General features: G+C 44.0%; 3 protein-coding genes across 3 annotated transcripts in view; 1 reads left to right on the top strand and 2 right to left on the bottom strand.

The window, feature by feature from the left end:
• Positions 1-4134, bottom strand: part of LOC309681866 (coiled-coil domain-containing protein 134-like) — a gene marked incomplete at its 5' end in the record, with an annotated part of 52760 nt that extends 48626 nt beyond the window's left edge. The window contains 3 exons of the mRNA XM_082495834.1: positions 1106-1156; positions 3600-3723; positions 4018-4134. Coding sequence (XP_082351960.1) covers positions 1106-1156; positions 3600-3723; positions 4018-4134 — 292 coding nt within the window. The remainder of the gene's footprint in view (positions 1-1105; positions 1157-3599; positions 3724-4017) is intronic.
• Positions 4135-4274: 140 nt separating this feature from the next.
• Positions 4275-7777, top strand: SNU13 (small nuclear ribonucleoprotein 13). The gene is made up of 3 exons (XM_082486225.1): positions 4275-4398; positions 5247-5367; positions 6342-7777. The coding sequence occupies exons 1-3, from the start codon at positions 4396-4398 to the stop codon at positions 6602-6604; spliced, it is 387 nt and encodes a 128-aa protein (XP_082342351.1). The 5' UTR covers positions 4275-4395; the 3' UTR covers positions 6605-7777.
• Positions 7778-9694: 1917 nt separating this feature from the next.
• Positions 9695-21780, bottom strand: XRCC6 (X-ray repair cross complementing 6). Its single transcript, XM_082482130.1, has 12 exons — positions 21604-21780; positions 21378-21487; positions 20701-20839; positions 18523-18777; positions 17483-17666; positions 16039-16225; positions 15152-15320; positions 13822-13983; positions 12799-12928; positions 12019-12119; positions 10958-11071; positions 9695-10175 (listed from the first exon to the last, which is right to left on the bottom strand). The coding sequence occupies exons 1-12, from the start codon at positions 21692-21694 to the stop codon at positions 9979-9981; spliced, it is 1839 nt and encodes a 612-aa protein (XP_082338256.1). The 5' UTR covers positions 21695-21780; the 3' UTR covers positions 9695-9978.
• Positions 21781-21924: the final 144 nt, after the last annotated feature.

The raw sequence follows: 21924 nt of genomic DNA on the forward strand, positions 1-21924 counted from the left end.
CAGGAAGCAAAGTTCATCTTCTGGTATTTTTAGAACCTGGGAACCTGAATGTTCAGCAGACAATAGCCCCCTTACTGAGACAATGTGCAGAACATTGTTCCATAGGATTTGGTAAGGCTGTCTTGGGTGTATCTTGCTGTGATGCCATGATTCCGTGAAAAACACTCTTTTGATTTGTATTCTAGGAAACCATCATAAAAAAAAATACTAGAGACTTTTAGGTTCACCATCTCTTTGTATATCCAGGGCAACACTGGAGGTTTATCTAGGAGACCTACTTTAGCTAAAGAGCTACGCATCTTAGCAGAGGCGTATCTCGAGACAGGTGATTTATAGATCATTTAATGGCCCTCCTTTGCCCTGAACTCTCAGAATCTCTAAAAACTTTCAAAAGTTAAGTAACACTAAGTTAAAATTCCTCTGTTTGAGAGGAATTTGTTTGAGAGTCTCAACAGACTGGTAAAATGACAGAAAGAATTCTCACCTTTTCAACACCATTTCAAGCAAGTGCCTGAAAACTGAAACCCCTCTGGAAGGAGCTGCTCACACCTCCTTTCGTCTTTCTTGGCTGGACAGGAGGAAATCATTGCATTGCTAGTATCACTAGACTCAGCAGAGATGCCCAAGGTTAACTGGACTGCAGATTCCTTTGTTAGCCCTGCAGGCGTTTACTTCAGATTTCAAATGAAGGAGTGCTCACAGAGAGGAATCTGCAGCCTCTACATGTAAATCCCAAATACTCTCTGACCTGAGGAGAAACCAGTAGATCCCAAAGCTCACTGAAGCCTACAGGAAGATTTCCATTTGCTTTGAGACTTCAGTCAGGTTCAAAGATGCCAAAGATGAGGCATCGTTTAGCAGTGTAACACATCTAACGCAAAATTCATGGCACACACAGAACCTGTGAGAGAAATGCTAAATATTTAAATTTGCACACACCCCCAAATACTGGAACAGCCTGCTTGTCATTGTTGCATTGATAGAAAATAGATGCTCTTCCCAATTCAAGGTGTATAGAAACTGAGCATCTCACTATAGTTATCAGCCAAGATGGAGCCTCCCTTCACAAACTGTCAGTAACTGAGACATGGAATCTGCCTCTCACCTTCTATGAACAGGTCCAGGGCACTGCTGTCTTCCACAGTATGCAACATCCCTAAAAGGTAAACCACAATCAGTCATGACACTCATTGCTGCTTGTGATCATCAGCGCTGCAATGCTGCCTTGTAAACAGAGCTGCAAATTTTTTTCAGAATTGTTTTGTTTTCCCCACTTCACATGACACCAGCCTGACTTTGTCAGTGAAAGATGGATACTCTCAGGGAGTATCGTAAAAGGCGCCTCCATAAGCAGGACACAGGGACGTGAAGGCATTTGGTTCTCTTGCAAATTTTTTATGTACTTCATAGTTGAAGTCAATGGCTCCACCTATGTAAGTAAATACGTAATTGCTACCATCGCCATACCTCACTGCATGTATCCAACATTATACATCTGAAACAACACTCCAGAATGACAGAAGTTAGAGCCCAGCTGAGAGTTGTCCTTTCTATCTCCCATTCACACCAATTACCATGAACAGTCTTCTCCCTCCACAGTACTGAAAATCCTGAGACCAAATCTGAACACCAGGTTTAAAGCATATGGAAACTATTCCAACGTTAAATTGAACCTAAAGGCACCACTTCACCACAACACTTCACTTGTGCAACAAGAGTGTAAGATTGGATATATAAAAATAAGCCTCTGTCTCACTCTACTACATCACAACAGATGAGAAACTCTACCTCCCAGCTCCTTCCAACTTCAGGCACCTACACCATCAGGCATCTGGTTCAGACTCCTGCTTCTGCCACACCAAACCACTTGTTTCAACATATCCAATCAAATTACCTCACCTCCGGAGACCCCATGACCTCTCAGAAATTTGACCAACTAAAGCAATGTTATGACATTGCAGGTGAAGAAATTACTTATTTCCTGCATCATCTGCCCAATATTCAGTAACTTCCTAACACTTTGGAAAAGATTTGCATACAGCATTAGTGAACATTACAATATTAGCTGTACAAAATTCAGGCTTACCTAAAATTCACCATCTTCTCATACATAATACTCCACACCTACACCTCTGTCCTCTTAACCCTATCCCTGCTGTATTTGCTTATCCCAATATTCTCTCTCCAAAAATAAATGTACTTTCCTGAATTTACTATTAATACTTCCTCCACAGCATTGCTCAAACCTTTGGGGGTCCCTCTTACACTCTTGCACCAAATGATCTTTGGTTCATTAAAGCTTTATCCAAAATGTACATGTCATTGTTTGTAGCTCCAAGCTTAGACTGGGATTCCAACTGTTCTAGGAGTTATATCAAGTACAGTAAAATCCCAAAGCTGTCCCCAAACCATCCAATCGGAAAGCTTCTTAAAGAGAGAGAAAATTATTATTTAAAAGCAGACAAGAGCATTGAAATGCAAGCACAGGTCCCTTGTCTTCTGGAGTATTTCGTGTTAGGGTCATACAGTGTACGAATGCACAGACCAAACTGGCCATCAGCACTACTCCCTCCAAATCTGTATAGGATTATCTGTGCAGACAGCACTCAATAAAAATTTGTGCAATGGAGAGAATTAAACCTGCACAAAGTTCTGTTTCTAACAAAGCTGCTTCTAGAACATGCACAACACAGTTTGTGCTGGGAAACCAACTGGGAAAACACTGTTTGAATTATTCAGTGCGTCAAGGCAGGGGAAGGAGCTTATAAGTCACTTTCCTCCAAAGAACAAGAATTATCTGTGATGTGCAAATGAGATCATGTAATTAAAGGAATCCAGTATATCTGCTCTTTGAAGGCACTCGCATTTGTACCCTCCACCTTTCTCTTCCTGCCTTACTGTTTCCTCATTTAGACCATTATTTCTTCTCCATCAAGATTTTAGACATTTCAAAGACCTTTCCCACAGCACTGCTATGCAAACAGAAACTGGTGAGAGACGTTCAAGATCATAGACTGTTACGGGAAAGGCACTTTCTGACATCCCGCTGAACACTATTCTGCTGTGAGGCTGACCCACCAGAAAGAAGCAGGTATTACAGTCCTATAGCTACAAGGACTTCTACAAATGTAAAGTGAGGTGTGAAAAAAAACCACTACGTAGATTTGTATTTTGCGTACTTGATATTAAATCCTGCAACACCTTTTTAAGCTCACACTTTCATTTCTTATGAATTCTCATATAATGCCACAGTTCAGCAAGATGAGAAACCACTGAGGCATGAGACCAGAACGGGCACTCCCTGTTTGCCAGAAAGACTTTACAGATACGTCAAGATACTTTGGGAAATTACAAGAGCTTTCTGAACATGCCAATCCTGCGCTTTGGGGAATAAGAAAATTAATTAACCTATTCTAAATCAAATGACAGGCAGTGTTCCACAGGGAGTAGTAAGTGGAAGTACGGAATTAGGTACCACGATACTCTTTTGCTTTTTTTTTTTTCTTCAAGTGTGGAGAAGCTTCACATGTATACACCTATTCAAATAAAGGCAACTGCCTTCTCCCTGCTGCTGTGCTAGGCCACAGCAGCGCTCTTACCAAAGAGAGTTCCTATCAAATGAAGGCAGACCCTCTCGTCCGGAGCCAGCAGCTGGACGACGGGCAGCGCCTGCCAGGTCAGGGCATCGTGGAGCCGGGAGAGGACGTGCTTCTTGCGCACCAGCTACGGATCAGAGACAACAACCCGTTAGCACTTCGGCCCCAGCCACCCCGCTGCTCCCACCACCCGGGGGGGGGGGGGGGGGGGGGGCAAGAAGAGGCGCCAAGACGATACAGCTGGCCAGGCCCCAGCCCCAAATTCAGCGTAGGAGAGGTGGCAGCCAGGGCGGCAGGGCTGGGACGGCTGAGGGGGAGGCCGCCGTGGCAGCCGTGAGGGGGCCAAGGCCTCACGGCCGGCCGGCGGAGGCCAGCTCTCTGCGGGACAGGGCGGCGGTGGCGGGGCAGAGGCGCTGCCCACCGAGACGCTGCCGTCGCCCAGGGTCTCCACGGCGCAGGCGAGGCAGAGCGGCGGGCGGAGCGGCAGTGCCCAGCGCGCCCCGTGCCCGCCGGCGGGCCGCACGCAGCCCGCCGCCATGGCCCAACCGCCGCCCGCTGCAGCCTTGCGCATGCGTGTGGACGCTGCCCGTAGCGGATGGGGGGAGGTGCGTCCAGGCGTCACGGAACCGGGGCCGGGGGTCGGACGCCCCGCCCCTCCGGCCCCGCCCCCGAGCTCGCGGCCGCCTGACTTCCGGCGGCGACGCAGCGCTCTGTAGCGTGCCCCTCTCCTTCCCCTCAACGCAGCCGGGCCGAGAGGAGCGACTGGGCCGCGTCGCGTCGCCCTGCCCAGGCCGCGGCCATGGTGAGCGGGGCCGGTTGCCGGTCTCCTTCTTCTCTTTCCTTTCCTCAGGGGCCGCCGGGGCGGACGCTGCTTCCCCGGCGGCTGCGGGGCGGGGAGCACGTGGAGGCGGGTTGCGGGCCTCCTGCTCGGCGCGCTGCCCCGGAGGGAGGATGCCCGGGGCGGGGGAGACTGGCGGTGCTAGGGGCACCGATTGATGGGGGACCCCCTCTCCTGGCCCCGTTGTGCCTCCCGCGGGGAGGCGGGAGCATGTACTCGGCCGGCGAGAGAGCGGCCGGGGCAGGGCTGTAGCGGCGTGCGAGGGCGGGCAGGCGGCGGAGCACCGCGGTGTGGGGCCGCCCCGGTCGGGTGCCGGGAGCGCCGGCGTCGGCTGCAGCCGTAGGAGCTGAAGGAGTTGCCGTTCTGCCAGTGCCGGTTGTTAATGCCGCTTGTGACTTGTTCCGCTACGCCATTGATGTTAATATTTAGGAGCTACTTGTAACTTGCTGAAATCTGTGCTCTTCTCGGGTTTTCTGTAAAATTCATGTCTGAGCTTGTTCCTTCATTTTCTGTAGTATCCGTGTTAGCAAATGCCTGAAAACTGCCCTGTAAGTTCACTGCTACTAGTTTGTAGGAGCTAAATTGGCTCTCTGTGTGAGTATAGATACCATCTACTTTGAATGTGAGAAGAATCCCTTTATTTTATAACTAAAATGCAGTGGGATTTTTAGTGGATGTGGAGAGCAACTGAGAATAGTGATTTGACTCCAGTAGTCAATACGTATGGTGGATGTGATGCCTATGTAGTGTTGTTCAGAACAAAGCCCTCTTTGCTCCTGTTGTAATACTCTCTATTTTTTTTCTTTCTCTAGAGTGAGGCAGAAGTGAATCCCAAAGCTTACCCCCTGGCTGATGCACAGCTCACCAAAACGCTACTGGATCTTGTGCAGCAATCTTGCAACTACAAGCAGCTACGCAAGGGAGCCAATGAAGGTGAGACCCATGCGTTGCGAAGTGTGCTAAAAATCATAGCAAGGATTTTGTGAGAAGCTGTGGCTAGAGATCATCTCTTCTCTGTAGCAGTGGGCCACTAATGTTACATAGACCTGGATATTGTGAGCATCCCTCTCCTTCCTCCTCCTTCTAGCCTGCTTAAGCAATATTCAGGGACGGAGTTAAGCTGTAATATTTTCAACATTTATATACACTTCTGGTAGATGTTCTGGTGTGTGTCCTGTGATCACGTGGCACTAGCATTACCAGATGCCTAGCCAGTTTAGAATCATAAAAAGCTTTGGGTTTGAGGGGGCCTCTGGAGGTCTGTCAGACTTTCTCAGACACTGGTTTCCTTCGCAGTTGGATCAGGTTGCTTGGGGCTTTGCGTAGTCAAACTTCTAAAAAAACAATCTGTAAGGATAGAAACTCTGTGATCTCTCAGGATCCACGTCCTATGGTTTAAACCCCTCTCATAAAGTGTGTGTGTGTGTAATTCCAGCATGTCCCCAGAATCTCACTGAGGCAACAGTCACAGTCTGCAAATTGTCCTTTTTCCTATGCACTCACAGGGACAGTCTGTCTCCATCTTTTCTGCAGTCCCCTTGAAGAAGTAGAAGACAGCAGCTGTGTTCCCCCTCACTCCCACCTCTCTTCTCCAGGCTAAACAAACGCAGCTCCCTCAGTCTTCTTCATCCCTGGTGTGCCTGTGCCCCAGCCCCCTGCCTGTCGTCAGCCCTGGGCTGGCCTCGCTCCTTTGTGACTCTCCCCTGTGCTCAAGGGCAGCACTGGGCATAGTACCCCTGTGGATAACCCCTTCCCTGGCCCTGTAGCTGCTATTTTCCTTTGGCCTGTCCTCATGCTACCACTAGATCTCCTTCTTGCTCATGCCAATTTCAACATCTCCTGATGTTGTTTTTCATTAGATGTGCTTTCCAGAAGGACCTAGACTTACTCTTCAGTTTCTTTTACAGCCACCAAAACGCTGAACCGAGGGATAGCAGAGTTTATTGTGATGGCAGCAGATGCTGAGCCCTTGGAGATCATCCTGCACCTCCCCCTTCTCTGCGAGGACAAGAATGTACCTTATGTGTTTGTACGCTCCAAGCAAGCCCTGGGCCGGGCATGTGGTGTTTCCCGGCCTGTCATCGCCTGCTCCATCACTATCAAGGAAGGATCACAGCTAAAGCCTCAGATCCAGTCTGTCCAGCAAGCTATAGAAAGACTGTTGGTCTAAATGCCCATGAGTTAAAGTGTGTCTGGAATAGGAAAGTTGAAGTCGGGGGGAATTAATGTCTAGCTTCGGTTGAGATGATTACCATTTTGTTATCAGTGTTTCATTTCAAAATACCACATTTTGTTTAACAATGGCTTAATTCTTAGTACTTCTCCTCTCCCCCCCTCTTTTCTATTATTCCACCCCAACACATTCATTCTCATTGTATTACTTCTTGAAAAGTGATTGTACAATTGTATTTCCTGTTTGTTTAAAAGAAAGAAAAAAAAATCCCCCCTTATCTCCAAGCCTGCCTGCTCAGGGCTTTTTTAACCCACCCATTAGCTTACTCTACGTTGCAGTATTTCTGCTAAGCTTCACCCTCTAACAGGTGTAAGTAACTCTGGTTTCTGAATGGTTTTAGTCTATTGAGGATCTGGCGTGTCGGTTCCCTGCATGCTGTGTGTATGCAGACTGCTGGAGTTGTTTTAAGTGATGGAGTGGTATAGACCATGTATAAAGCAGGCAGCAGCTACTGTGTAGCAGCAGATGGAGCCAAGATCAGTACACATAGCACAACCCTTTTTCTTCTTGAAACCATGCAAGAGACTTCTGTAAGAGGTGCACGGGGAGCAGAAATCATATGGCAGTGCACAAGGGGAAATCTCTTATCTCGCTTATTTTTAAATACTGAGTTTTTAAGAAAAATAAAATTGCTGACAAAGCTAAATACAATTGTCATTCCCTTGGGGAATCCTTTGCCACTAACTGAAATGTTCCTACTTGTAAAGCTAAACTGCTCAGAGATTGCCTAAAGGCTATTGCAGTGTAATAGTTCATACTCCTTCAGTTTTCTTTGTGTGGACTGTATCAACGAGCTTGGATTTCTAGGGTATTTAACTACAAAACACATGGTAGAGAGAAGCCTGCTGTGGCTGACAAGCAGGCTATGTAAATGCTTTTAGGGAAGCTGTTGTACTGTAGTCACCTGAGTAAAGATAAATCCTTTAAGTCATCACCAAGGTAACAGAGAACAGGTAATTTTTCAGATAAAACAACTTGTGTCTCAAGAAGAGAATGTCAGATAATCTGTTCTGGAAGAGCGTGAAGCACCACCAGCATTCTGGATTAGTGGTGGTTTTATGGAGCTAGCCTTAAATGCATATTGTATAATAAATCCACATACTGCTCTAAGCAGAAGAGTCTAAGCCTCTGTGTTGGAATGAGTCGTATCAAACCTGTCTTCCATTGCAGGATGCCAAAGCAAAGCTAGCACTGAAAGACCAACATGTACAACAGCAGAAGGGAAAACGCATTCTCCTGTAATGTTTCCACAGAGGCACTAACTTTCATACCTTTAGTAAGTACATCCCAAGCAGATGAAATCAGCTCACAAAAGACTCAAGACAAATCATGTCTGTGTATTTTTGTAAATGGCTGATAACTAATGTCCTTAATGAGGTAAACTTAATACAAAGATTTTAGAGTCATTTGTACAAAGTTTAGAAATGCTGCTGTTCCCTTCTGATGCTGACTGTTGAACTAGTTGTGTTTAAAACCGCAGCTTTGCAAAGGACTTGCCCTATTGTACCATGCCAAGACAGCTGATCTAAGATTAAGCACATAAGGAGGAAAAAAAAAAAGGATTCTTGAGCAAGCAAAACTGTCTTGGTTTTCTGCTCTTAAGCCTTCCACCACCATCCCTGTTGAACTTCTGCTTAATGCAGTAGCCTACTTTTAACAACAACAACAACAAAAAGGCAGGAGGAAGATCTAATAACCTAGACAAAACATGCCATGATCATCCAAAACCTGGAATATATTGGGCCTGGGGGTTAGCAAGCCAAGACAGAAGTTAACAAGGGCATTTGGGGAATGAAAATTCACAGAATTAAGGACAGGATAGTCTCACTATTGTGTTCAAGTCTTGCATAAAGCATTTCACTAACTTCTTTTGCAAAAGGGCAAAATAAATTGATTGCTTAGACAACTCTTTATTAAAAATAACTGCTATAATGCAGGCTGGTTGAAACTATAACGGACTAAGTTGTAGCTTCAATATTGCAGAGCTCAACATGGGCTAGCTGCTCTTCTGAGAGGAGCTGTGGAGGTGGAAGTGAGCAGCATGCTAGCACAGCCAGGGCGGTCACGGTGCCAAGACAGCATTCACAGCTGGCTCCGATATGTGTGCCACACTACAGCACAGGCACAACCTTAATATATGACTTAATTCTTTAATAAGTTGCCCAATAGTTTGTGTGCCAAACACAGGAACTCCTAAAAACACCACAAAGATCAAACTGGATACCTTGTGTATCCCATATTTGCATCCCATAGAAAGTTACAGTTTAGCTAAACAATTAGTGCTGTTTTCTAGAAAAAGGCAACAACTACTGGGTTTAATCATCTTGTGCTGCAAGACAAGTAGGGTGTGCCTGGCATGGAAGTTTAAAAACCAAAACATAGACAGGTGCAGATGCCGCCTCCAGAAGTATGATTAGAAAAATAAAAATACTGGAAGTAACAACGGCTACTCTCCACAGCTTGGTTTTTTTTATTATTATTTTTAAAGCACAGATTTGAGAAAAGAAGCCTGCACAATAGTCTAACTCATACTCGCTACAGAGGTGGAAAAGCTTGATGCCATCTCAGTCATTTAATTGGGGTAAGTGCTTCCAGCCTTCCAGGGAACATGACTTTTTTTTTTTTTTTTTTTTTTTTTTCCCTTTTTTAAACCAGCTTTTGCTATTACCATTTAAAAATGGAATACCTGGCTGTGCAGCTTTGTGAAGTGCTGGCTTTTTACCCAAAGGATTGGCTACTGCTTCCCAGTAATGTTTTTCTCCTTTATGATCTGCTGGTGATCTTTATAATGCCAATGATGGAAAAGAACCCAATTTGATTACAAGTACTGATACTGACTGGCTGTTCTGGAGAGTAGGAGAGTAATACACCACATTTATACCCTCTGTTAGTACACAGACTTGACCTGCTGCTTGAATTTGTGTGGTGCCATTAACACAGATCATTCTGTTTTCTTACTCACATTGAAATGAGTTTTGCTGTCTTTATGATGCAAGCAAAGATGGTATAGCCAGTGTTGCAAAGTAAGAAGTCCAAAATAACTTTTATTAAGAAACCAGGAAGGCACAACTGTGTTTACTTGCAGCGGGTGACCTGAGTTAGCAGGGAATTTAACTCTGCCTTTGGGTACTGTGAACAGAATCCAACTTTGCAGAGATATTTCACAACTAAGAGTAAAAATTTTCTCCACTGCTAGATTCAGCAACATTTAGTCGCCTTCTCCTCTGTAGCAAGATTAAACTGACACAGCATCCACATAAACCAACCAAACTTTAAGCAGATGGAAGTCAACCAGAACCTTCTGCTCCTTCTTAGTGCTCATTAAAGTATTCAGTCAGCGCGTCCATGAGCTCCTGCTTCTTCCCCCCACCCTTCAGCCCATAAAGCCTGCATGCATCCTTCAGAACAGGTACAGTGAGCTTGCCTAGAGTCCCCTTCTGCACGTGGCTCCGCAGCTCATCTTTTGAGATTTCTACCTTGAGCTTCTTCTCAGTTTGACCATCAGAAGCTAGAAAGATAAATTTTAGATCACCAAGATTTTTAAAAGTTTCTTAATAGAAAGACATCAACGTTTCTTACGCATACCACAGTTAATGCCTGTTAGCATATGGTACTTTTACAGCTACCTACACACTCACGGTCTGGGGTTCCATATTTTGTTTTATGAAGTAGGTGTCACTCACTATATAAGTCACATAGTATATTTCATTGATATGAGTGATCTCAAACTCAAGTATGAAACTTCGTGTTCTGATGGAAAGACTACCCCCAAATGAAAGTTTTAAGGGATTTTCATCTACAGGAGAATGCAACTATTCCACAGGGAGTTTCGCTAACTGACACTCCCACTTCATGCAGAGTTTCATAGGCTCCCAAACTACACATGTACTTCAGCGTTATTTAGACAGTTAGCCTTAAAGATGCCCATCTCGGACTCGCTAACAGCCTGTGCATAAAAGTCTGCTTCCTCACCAAGAACACAAACTGAAAGCATGAATGATTTTACTACTGTTGTAAAAAACACAAAGTTATTAATAATGATAAAATAATAATAAATATATATTTTGCAGTAATTCAACCACATTGCTTCCTATACTTCTTTATGTTTTCACTATGCAGTTTCTCATTCCAGCAGTTCTCTAGCGGGATACCACAATATCGTCTAAGAATCACCGCTAGATATAAGTTGTGGAGATGAGTAAAGAGTTATTGCACAAGCAGCTTCTTTAAACTATGAGACAAACTGAAAATAGAGAAGCCTCTAAACAAACACAGACACCAGTTACTTACCTTGTTTTCGCTTTACAGCCTTCCCATCAGGATTGTAGTCAGGGGGATAAACCAGCTGCTTAAACTCCTCCACCAGGTAGCCCAGCCTGCGGTTCATCTCTTCAGCCTTTGGCACTGGCAAAAGAGAAAGATTTGCCCTCTCAAAAAGCAAGCGATCACAGGAAAGCCTAAATGAGGCCATCACCAGATACAGTTGTGCTTCTGTAATAACTAGCATGCAAGTGTCTTGCAAGCATGCAAAATGCAAAGACCTATGTTACGGTATTCACAAATGAGAAATTTACAGCTCTTGGTAACACCGAGTGTTTGTATTATATGTATGTAATGGACTGCGACATATCCCAGAACAGGAAATATATATGCAGAACAAAACTGACACAGTGGAAGTGATACAAAAGATCTCCTAGCTGGTTGCACTGTTACCCTGGTCTAATCTCGGACATTTAAAATACTACAGGTTAGTATCTAAGGTTGAGGGTAGTTTGAGGCAGAACAGCTTGTTTCTGTCATGTATTTGTACAATAGCTAGCACAGAGACCTAGATTATTTGTTAGGTATCACTTCAGAAGAGACAAATAGTTACTCTAATGCTATTCCTGGAGTACAAAATAATTTTAAAAAAGAAACTTCCCCCTCAGGAAAAGGTTTCTATCCTTTGACAAGATAGTCTTATATAAAAACTCTCACAGCCACAAGGTGGCATCATTGCCTCCTAACAGAATAATTAAATAATTCTACCCATTTATCAGACTGAAATATTAATTAGACTCTTGAGGAGAGGAATGTCAGAGAAAACATTTGTCACCATAGAAAAAAGGTGATTCAATTTTAATTTTGGAGGGTAAAGTGATCAATTTTTCCTTTATCTTAAAAGTGATGGCATTAGAAAGTAAGGTTTCAGTATTTCAGAATGGGCACATCCAAAATTCGACATATTGGAACTGCACACAACTGAAATATTTTTTAAAAGACATTTGCTTTTGTAGTAACACATCTCTAACTTAGAACAAAGTCAAGAGCCCTTTACCCCACTTCCCTTCGCGCCCACTAATAATTCTCACTTGTAAGATCCTCAGCTTGTTCTGGTTCCATCATATCCAGCGCCAAAGCCTCCAGATTCCTGAAGTGTTGCTGCAATACTGGGTTCTCGAAGCTGTCAGGCCTGTCAAGTATCCCCCAAAATGTCAATGCATGCTGCCAAGACGACAGACAAGACACATAAGATCTGCCACCAATCTGTCTCAAACTTCCCTCTTTCCCACTTAACAATCCATCTCCCCATAAGAACTGCTTTTCCTCTTTTCAGTTTACCTGCTGAATCACTATCCCGTCATGCATCAGCCAAATTAGAAAGCTCTGCGAGACAAATGGAAACAGTGGCATTCTACTTTAATACCAGTTATGCTACTTTCCACATACCTAGAAAAAAATTTCCCATAAAAGCACTTCATAAAATTTATCCTATCTATAATGAAAAAAGCCTAACTATTCTCTCTAAAGTGCTGTAATTTAAACGATCCAGGTCTGATCTGCAATAGATGGGCAGAACCACAATAAAATGTGATTGCTCCGCAACAAATGACAACAGCCCAGAGAACAAGAACAATTCTATGAAGAACTCCAGAACGTGCTACATACTGCATGTCGTGCCTGGGTATTCAGAATAATTAAGAACAAAGTTTGGACAAAGCTACTGCTAAGGGAAGCAATTTGCATCAAAATGCATCAAAATCCCATCTTGTGGACACCACAGCTGAACAACGTATGCAACAGAGCAAGCAACAGTGTTGTTTTCTTCCCCGTGCCACCTCCCAACATGCAGACTATTTATCTCCACGTACCTGTATTTGAATCGGAGTTTTTGAATTATTTCCTTCATTTTGTCTACCTGCTCTTGACTGGCTGGAACCTTTTCTGTAAAATCAACATTCCGTTTGTCATCTGCATATGGTAGGAAAATGATGTGGAAACCTACACAGAAGAGACAGAGCACAGAACTGTTATGCATAACCATCGCCTCAAAACAATTTATGGCAAAGACTAAGATGCTTATTAGCTAGGTCTAATGACTCCCCAAACTAGCTCCTGTTTTGCTGTAAACAATAGCAATCTGTAATACCTCCTAGTGTGCACAGCATGACACTCAATCCTAATCCCAATGTATATAACCTGCATCACTAATGGCTTTTTGAAAGAAATTCAAACCAAAAGCATAGCTAAGAGCTGGAAAACTTGTCGCCCGCTTTTTATACAGGAGATTAATTTGTGCACCTTCCCCATCTCTCACTGGATGTGAGCTTGAAAAAGGCTTGTTTGAAAATTAAGTTAATGCCCACATTTTATTTCTGAAATGCTTTACATTGTACGCAAGCAGCGTTAGTCCCATACTTTACATCACTCCCAAAAGATGATTTTCCAGTTAAGAGGTGAGAAAATGCCTTTGCTCCCTGATCATTCCCTACTCAGCCGCTACAGTGCGAGGGTTGGTATGTGAGATTACTTATTTAAGGCTTAAATATGTATCCAAGGATACAAAAACATTTAGGGAAAGACATTCCATCTAGTCAGCAAACAAAAAAAGGCTGTTAAGTTTCAGGTCAGTTACTTGAATCTGCTAAAAAATGGTAGGAAGTGGGAAAATACTGTAGCTGTGTTACATCTGAGCACGCACTGATTCAACTGGAGTTTTAAAAGCAGATTCACCATCAGGTGCCTACAATGACAAAACTGAAGAAAAGGGATGTTGGAAAGCACTCTCCCCAGTTTTAAGGGGAGAAGCACCAAGAATATTTCTATGCAATACAGGAGGTGATTATGCTGGCTGCATCCAATCATGCACGGAAAGGCAGCACCTCTTCCCATACCTGGAGGGGCTATCTGCACTTTCTGCTCATCCACCTCTTCCTCCTGGGGAACCAGGGCCACGAAGCGAGGGGGAGTGTTCCGGCGGGCGGTGTATCTGCACAGTGCCATCACTTCCTTCTCCAAGCATTTCATCAATAATGCATTAAATAGCGTTGTACTCCCTGCAAAGTAAAGACTGCATTGGTCAGGTTGACAGTTTTGCTCCTTTGTTCAGGACTGCAACCCTAAATATTACAGTTTCAGTACCTGTGATTTCTTTCAGATGCTTGCAATAGTTCAGAGGTAAAAAGCAACTTTTGGAAGGGTAAGCCCTTGAAAATTACAATGTTAGTGTCTCTCCTGACCAGTGCAGTGAGAGTTCTGGTGAAAGAAATGAAATCACTAGTATCTGAGGAATGAAACATGGCTGAAAATTGGAAACAGGTATCTACAAAGCCTCTTTCTGGTCTGGTGGGACATCATAGTAGCAACACATCATAGGACCTTTTGCAGAAGTAACACACAAAGAATTCAGATGGCAATATTCCTCGAGGCACATGTTTGCTTTGTATTTTACCAGATATGGTGGTCAGGAAAAGAACGACATATAAGTAAGGTGTTTGATTCAGGAAACTACTAAGCTGGAGAAGCTAGGGTAAAGGTTCTGCTTTAGTCAGACACTGCAAAGCATCTGGTCATAACTCAGCCCTCTTTATCCACCGGTGGATTGAGGAGCTGGAGTTTTTTCTTTACTATCCAGTTTGGGATGGATTAATACTATATTTCTAGATAAGCAGACTTGCATATACACATAAAAGGGGGAGAAAAAGCAGTCCTAAGGATCCACTCCTCTCTTTACAAGCCCATAAAGTGCTTTTAATTCAACCATATTTCCTGAGTATTGTGTTTCCACTTCTAGATGATATGGACTTAAAAAACAGCAATTATCTTCACTGGCTTAAAGTTTGGTTTTCGGTTTTGGTTTGGCTGTTTTTGTTGGTTTTTTTTTTTTTTTTTTAACCACCTTTGCCTTCTTGTTAGGTTCTAGGATCCTTGACTTTCATGAATGACAAAACTAAATATTTTTGGGACTACGTCTGCATAGTTTTATTAGCTGCTTGTCATTGATGGATGAAACATGAAGCCAAATCAGCTCTTTTGCTACAGAAGAAAAACAAGAATTAACTGCAGCTGAGGGGGCAGCAACAGTTAATTCTATACTTTTTAACATTACCAAGTTTTTAAGATCAACAAAGATTTTACACCCAGTGATCCCCACTCAAACACACTATGAATCAGCTGGTTACCCTAATGCAAGATGGTGAATCTTTTCTTACCATCTTTACTTACCACTTATTAGGGACTCCTCAGGATACATGAACTGGGATGGCTTGATATGGTGGTGCTGTTTTAGCATTGAAAGCGGTTTGAAGCCAATCAGAAACAAGCCTGGAGAATCAAACCGTTTTATTTCTTCTATTTCCTCTTTCTCCAGAACAATCTGGCGGTTTCCATACATCTAAACCAGGGAAGAGCAGATAGTAGTGCTGACAGCATAAAAACAATTGCTGGGGGTGGGGGGGCAACAGCATCCTGGCCTGTATCAGGAATAGTGTGGTGAGCAGGACTAGGGAAGTGGTTGTCCCGCTGTACTCGGTACTGGTGAGGCCGCAGCTTGAACGCTGTGCTCAGTTTTGGGCCCCTCACTACAATAAAGACATTGAGGTGCTGGAGCGTGTCCAGAGAAGTGCAACAAAGCTGATGAGGGGTCTAGAGCACAAGTCCTATGAGGAGTGGCTGAGGGAACTGGGGTTGTTTAGTTTGGAGAAAAGGAGGCTGAGGGGAGACTTTATTGGTCTCTACAACTACCTGAAAGGAGGTTGTAGAGAGGTGGGGGTTGGTCTCTTCTCCCAAGTAACAAGTGCTACGACAAGAGGAAACGGCCTCAAGTTGCGCCAGGGCAAGTTTAGATTGGATACTAGGAAAAATTTCTTCACAGAAAGGGTTATCAAACATTGGAACAGGCTGCCCAGGGAAGCAGTCGAATCACCATCCCTGGAGGTATTTAAAAGATGGGTAGACATGGTGCTTTGGGACATGGTTTAGTGGCGGTTTTGGCAGTTAGGTTAATGGTTGGACCCGATGATCTTAAAGGTCCCTTCCAACCTAGATGATTCTATGATTCCCCCCCAACATCACAGAGACAGGAAAAAGCAGACACATAATTAATACATTACCTGAGCCCTTTTTGTGTCACTAGGCAGGAGCAAGCTGCCTGTTTTTCCATTAAACATCCTTGTTTTTGTTTTAACTGGTTCATTAGTTTCCCGATAAAGCTTCACAGGATATGGCTTATGAGCTTTTTGAAGAAGGTTGTAAACACCAACAGAAAGCGACAGATCTTTGTTCAGATACAGATTTAACCTGTGTAAAAAAGCAGATACAAACCTGAGACTTCCAAAAGATTACTTTTGCAAACAAAAGCAATATCCTCAGATAACTTCTTTTCTCTGATATCCTCCTAGTCCCCTCCCCCAAAATTACATGTATCTCTAGAAACATACTATTACTTGAGTCATAATCTCACTTGTATAAAAACATTCTTGCAATGCTGTCACTTCTGGTCATAAAAATTATTTAAACAGATAATTTTCCATATGTCTTTCACCTTTTTTTCACTCTGAAGGGCAGTTATGCTCAAGCAGAGCACAGGACAAGTTCACATTTGGGCACCCTACTTGTGCTTAATGCAATGTGACCTCTGAATTCACACAGCTGTTCATGCAAAAGGCAAAATTCCCCAAAAGAACCCCATCAATGCAAATAATACCACGATTTAAGAAAAAAAAAAATAATCAGAAGTTAGAGAAAAAATGAGAAGTAAAGGTTTAAAATTGGAGGTAATCTTCAGGTTCTGAGAGCAGAACAGTGAATTACTGTGAATGTTACTTCCTCTCCTCTAAAAGGTATCACTGGTATGGGATTCTTCCTCCTCAGTTATTAGAAAACTTGAGGAACATTCCCAGAAGAAGAAATACAGCTGTGAGCAGGAGCAAGAATGCCAGAAACAACAACTTAGGTTGGGATTTTTTTTAAATATATATTAAAAAACCACTAGGCTGTGAAGTTCATTCCCTTACTTCCACATCATTCTGCCACGAACTCACTCATTAAAAAAACCTGTTACGGAGTAAACGCTTCCAAAAATACTTTCTATCTGCTTTGTCAAGATTCCTTTAATCTGTCTGTAAGTATCTCTAATCTTTCAGTAGGAGATCAAAAATATCAAGGCTGTGTGAATCCACACCAAGTGCCGAGACAGACTGGCTGGATAGAACTATTTAATAGGCCAAAATACCTACCGGTCACATTGAGGTGAAATTTTTCTAAGCTAACACTAGTAAGAAAAGCTTTGTTTCAATCAGATTTCACTATAAACTAACCATTTTACATGAGGGAAAAAGGAGGCCTAGCTTCACTCTCCACTCTTCTCATCCACGAAGGACAAATGTCCTTAGAAGCTACGGAAGAAACACCGATCTTGGACTACAGAATTAAGATTGAGGAATGTAAGCACGGATGCCTTTATAGACCAGTCATTCCAGAAGAGGGAATTGAGATGCAGCCTAAAAATAACATCAGGTGCCTCCATTGAATGAAATATCATAACTAGGCACAAACCTGACTAAAGTCCGTTTCTTTGTCTCCTTTGCTCGTACTTTCTTCATGAGATGTTCCAGTTTCCCTGACTCCTCAGGTTGGATCCCAAGGTCCTCATCCTCTGCTGTGTTTATGATATCCCTGTAGAACAAAGAAATATCGAACCCTCCAGGCTTCTTCAAGTGCATCAAATCCAGGATGATACCTAGAAATAAAGAGATAGGAGGAAGATCACAGAAACTGCTTTTTTCTTACATTGGCACGTTTCTCAGCACTCTCAGATTTCTCTATCTAAGCAAAGAATTTAAGCAAGAATAAGCTCCAAATTGTCACCTGCACCAAATGTGAAAGTTTCTAGGGAAAGAGGCAAAAGACATTCAACTTCAGTCAAAACAACATAGCACAGAAAATGTTCGTGCCCTAATTAAGAATCTGGACAACATCGTGTATAAAACAGCTCTGACAAGCTCCTATAAAACATCATCTTACCTCAGGCATAGCAGGAAGTAATGAGTTCAGAATTTCCCCCTTCCCAGTTAAAAGGGCTAAATGGATTAAGGAAGCCTCATAGCTTCTAGATCCAGCCCATCTGCTAAACTCCAAAAACACTGGTTACCTCAGCTACATAGTTGAACTAACAAAGCATTTGCTCTCTAGTCTCTGACCTCAGGTTGCTGTTCTTCAGCTAATTCGAAATGGAGCCATTAAAGCATTCTTCCTTTTCTGCTAACTTAGTGTTATTATTCCCTTCCTGGAAAATGGCGGAGTAATGAAATAAAGTAGAGCTTGTTTTCCACTGTCCTCTCAGGTCCTGATTTACACTATCAGAGTAGAAAAAGAGATCCTAGAAAATAACTGTAAGTTGTTGGATACCAGATTGGATAAACAGATTTTCTAATTTAGATTAGATATCAAATTTCTAATTTAGAAAGCTTCAGAATGATTCCGCAGTTCTGATGATTTTACATTCTTTTTCCATCACAAACTTGCAATGCAGTTAACATCTGCTGCAAGGATACATGACTTTTATTCTGCCTGAAATTAAAGGGGAAAATAATGACCTGTGTCTCTCAGATCACCAGCTCTGGTCCTAGCCAGCTTGGCTTTAGCACTGTCATTGGCATGAGGGTCATCCTCGTTGGTGAAGAGCATGATCCTTTTGTGGCTCAGTCTGACTCGGACATCACTGAAGAGATTAGAGCAGGCCCAGAGTGCTTCACCCAGTGAATAGTCAGCATTGTGGCCAAAAGTCTCACGGAAAAGCGCGTGTCCTTCACCTCCCCTGTATTGGTCCAGCTCTAGAACACGCTTTGCACCTAAGGGGAATAACAGCATTCACATGCATTAGAAATACTGAAAGAAGTACTGCAAACTCTTCTAAATATGCATCGAAGATTCCTTGCAGCCATCCGAGTAATGTTCCCTGGCATCTCTGTGGTGGTGCCCTTCCAACACCTGGATGAGAAAATTGTTCAACGCAGCCTAACATTTGCAATATTGCAAGCCAGTTACCACTTGAAAGCACCTACAAGGGCCAAGAGGACACAAAGTGCCCTGGCACCAGTGCAGGGCTCTTCCTTTTGGGGGAAGGAAACAGGCAGGGATCAAAGTATCACAAACCCTCTACACTGAAAGAACAAGTGCTCAGCAGGAAAGGCAGCAACTGCACCTGCTGCAGAGGCATGGCAGACTGCCACGCCACCAGAGAAAGAAGAGGAGCCTGAAATACATCCTGTGTCTCCATGGCGCGGTGGGAAGGTGGAGAATTCCTACTGCTCCCTTGCTCCTCATGTCAGACAGAATCAATCGAGAGGTCAAATGCAGCCCATAGATCACCACATGGAGCATAGCAACATTCAGGGCAGGTGTCGACAGCCTTTTTAAAACTCTGCAGATTACTTGAGCCCAACTATCACTCCTTTTCCCACCTCTCCAAGAGCAGATTCTCTGTTTTCTCCCGTAACTCTACAAAGGGAGACAAGCTTTCATTTTTCAGCTACTGCATTCAGCAGAGCGTCTTCCTTTGTCCTTCACTCAAATTCTATAGCACTTTTGAAATCTCATCTGAAAAAGTCTTCCCCCTCCATTTACTATTTTACTTTCATCTCCTTAGCTGTCATCTAATTAACAACATAAGTGTTCATAATTATGTACTACATGATAACTAACTATAGCATTTCTCCCTTCTCCAGAGGACACTGCTATCCAGAGGCAGCAGATTCTCTTCCTTTTTAAGAACGCTCAGTTTTCATCTACAATGTCTTTATCAGCATGGCGAAGCTACTGCCTCTAACGCAGGGAAAAGGGCAAGCAGGGAAGGAGGAGGAAAAAGGATGAGCAAGAAGCCTAAGGCACTTGCTGCCAGAAAAGGGAGAAGAACCTTGGGCAGTCTTGTTAGGTCCCTGTCGTAATTAATTCTGAAACTAGGACAAGGCACAGTTCTTTCAGGAGAACCCCATGTGTTATTAAACCTGCACCTTCTAGCTAAGAAAATTAAATCAAACCTCCACAGAGATAAAGGTTGCTATTAAAAGCTAGTAGACAAAATCCCCCTCCAAGACCTTCTGCTGTCAGAGAATTTGTCACCACTAGCACGCATTCTTTGCACTCCTCCTCCTGCTTTTTCCAGTTCAGCAACTGGCACTCATTATCAAGTAGATGCTAGGTAATTCTAAGAAATTCTAAGAAAATGGAATAGCTAAATTCAAGAATTTCAAAACTTATTATGAAAATAAGAGATGGAACACCCCAAAACAGGTTAACATATTGGACAACCTGTTCTAGCTGACCCTGTTTGAGCAGAAGGGTTGGACAAGATGACCTCCAGAAATCCCATCCAACCTCAGCCATTCTGTGATATTCTCCATCAGCTGGAATCCATGGTGCCTTAGCATGTACACGCACTTTTCTGAACTGCAGCAGACACATGATGGGCTTTCAAGAGCTCTGTTGAGATCCTCTTAGGTTTAGCAGACTGCAAGTGAACCACCACGTTAAAATAGAAGAAAAGAAATAGGAAAGGGATCTGAACCAACTATAACAGAAAAATCTAAGCTCCCACTAAGTTTCTAAGCTTTCAATAAATTTCTAAATCTATCCTCCCCACACATCTCAGTAATAGGAACTTTGTTGTTTATCTGATAGCTGTTTTCAGAGAGACCAGTTACTGACAATGCTACTACACAGACTTCCTTACTCCGTCTTTCCACATAACCTTCATATCACCTTACTGTCTTTACCTGGATTGTCCAGCTCCTGAAGAACATAGATGTGCTTGAAATCTGCTGAGTTCTTGTTCTTTTCTGTACCATAAAACACGACACTTAACAGGTCCCTGTCACTACTAATAATTTTGCTGGTATACACATTCCGGATGCACTGAAAGAAAAACCACACACAGGTCAAAACACGAAGAAAATCAGTTGCAGTAATGGTGCAAAAGTTTTGTCTTTGGCAATCAGCAGTTTATACAAGCAGACTCTAGCAAACAGAAGAACTGTTACAAATGCTTTAAGCTAAATTTCACCAGAAGGAAGAATTTGGAATCTTGTTTTTCATGAGTTTTTTTTTCAGTACACAACCTTAGCTATTTATCATTACCATTCCCTTTCTACGAGCAATAAACAAAATAAATGTCTCTCAAACACACCACCCTGAATGCAGATTGATCACTCATTCTATAAACATTTCCCTCACCGAAATCTGGGCATGGCCCATCAGGCAATGGACCTTTCCAAACCTGCAGCCATCCAGCAACCCGAGTTGCTCCAGTTTCACCACAGCCTTACACGACCAGACAAGGCCGAGCGACAACTCGGTGGCCATACCCATGGTAGAGCCGAAGGCCGTCCCAGGCGTGTTTGCAAAGCACCCCGCGGCTCTGCGAAGCACCCTGCGGCTCCCCGCGCTGCCCTACCTGGATAGTCATGTCAAAGGGCGTCACTCCGTCCCCGTCGGACTCAAACATGGCCTTGGTGCCATCCACTAAGAAAATGAGGCTGTCCCGACCTGAGAACCTGTAGTCCGCTAAGGAACGGGGAAGGGGAAACAAGTTTTAGCAGCGGCCCCTCCCCCTCCGCCCACTGACCCCCGAGGGCAGCGGGCCGCGGGCTGCCCTCCGTGAGGGGGAGGTGGGCCCTTACCGACCGCCTCGGCCCCCTCCTCCTCCTGCTGCAGCTCCTCCTCCTCCTCCTCCGCCCCCTCTCTCCGGTAGTAGGACACCCAGTCCGACATGGCGCCCACCGCCACGCCAGGCCCAACGCCGGTGGAGACGGGAGAGGGGCGGCCCGTGTCTGCACCGTGCGGCGCGAGCCGGCCCCGCCCGCTCTTTCCGCGCAACCAACCACCGCGGCCGCGTCCCGCGCGGCCAGGCTTGCAACTCAGTAGGGGCCCCGCCTCCAATAGTATTCTGACCAATGGCGAGGGAGGAAGGGCGCCGCGCCCTGCCCCTCCCACGGGAAGCC

The sequence above is a fragment of the Vanellus vanellus genome (assembly GCF_965231255.1).
Source record: "Vanellus vanellus genome assembly, chromosome: 1".
NCBI lineage: Eukaryota > Metazoa > Chordata > Aves > Charadriiformes > Charadriidae > Vanellus > Vanellus vanellus.

What these genes read in the sequence shown, in the direction of transcription:
- XRCC6 (XM_082482130.1), bottom strand. Translation starts at nt 21,694, where the DNA reads ATGTCGGACTGGGTGTCCTACTACCGGAGAGAGGGGGCGGAGGAGGAG. An exon ending in GGAGGGGGCCGAGGCGGTCG is followed by an intron (nt 21,488 to 21,603) that starts GTAAGGGCCCAC and finishes CCCGTTCCTTAG; the next exon opens with CGGACTACAGGTTCTCAGGT. An exon ending in AAGAAACGGACTTTAGTCAG is followed by an intron (nt 16,226 to 17,482) that starts GTTTGTGCCTAG and finishes TTTTTTACACAG; the next exon opens with GTTAAATCTGTATCTGAACA.
- SNU13 (XM_082486225.1), top strand. An exon ending in ACGCAAGGGAGCCAATGAAG is followed by an intron (nt 5,368 to 6,341) that starts GTGAGACCCATG and finishes TTTCTTTTACAG; the next exon opens with CCACCAAAACGCTGAACCGA.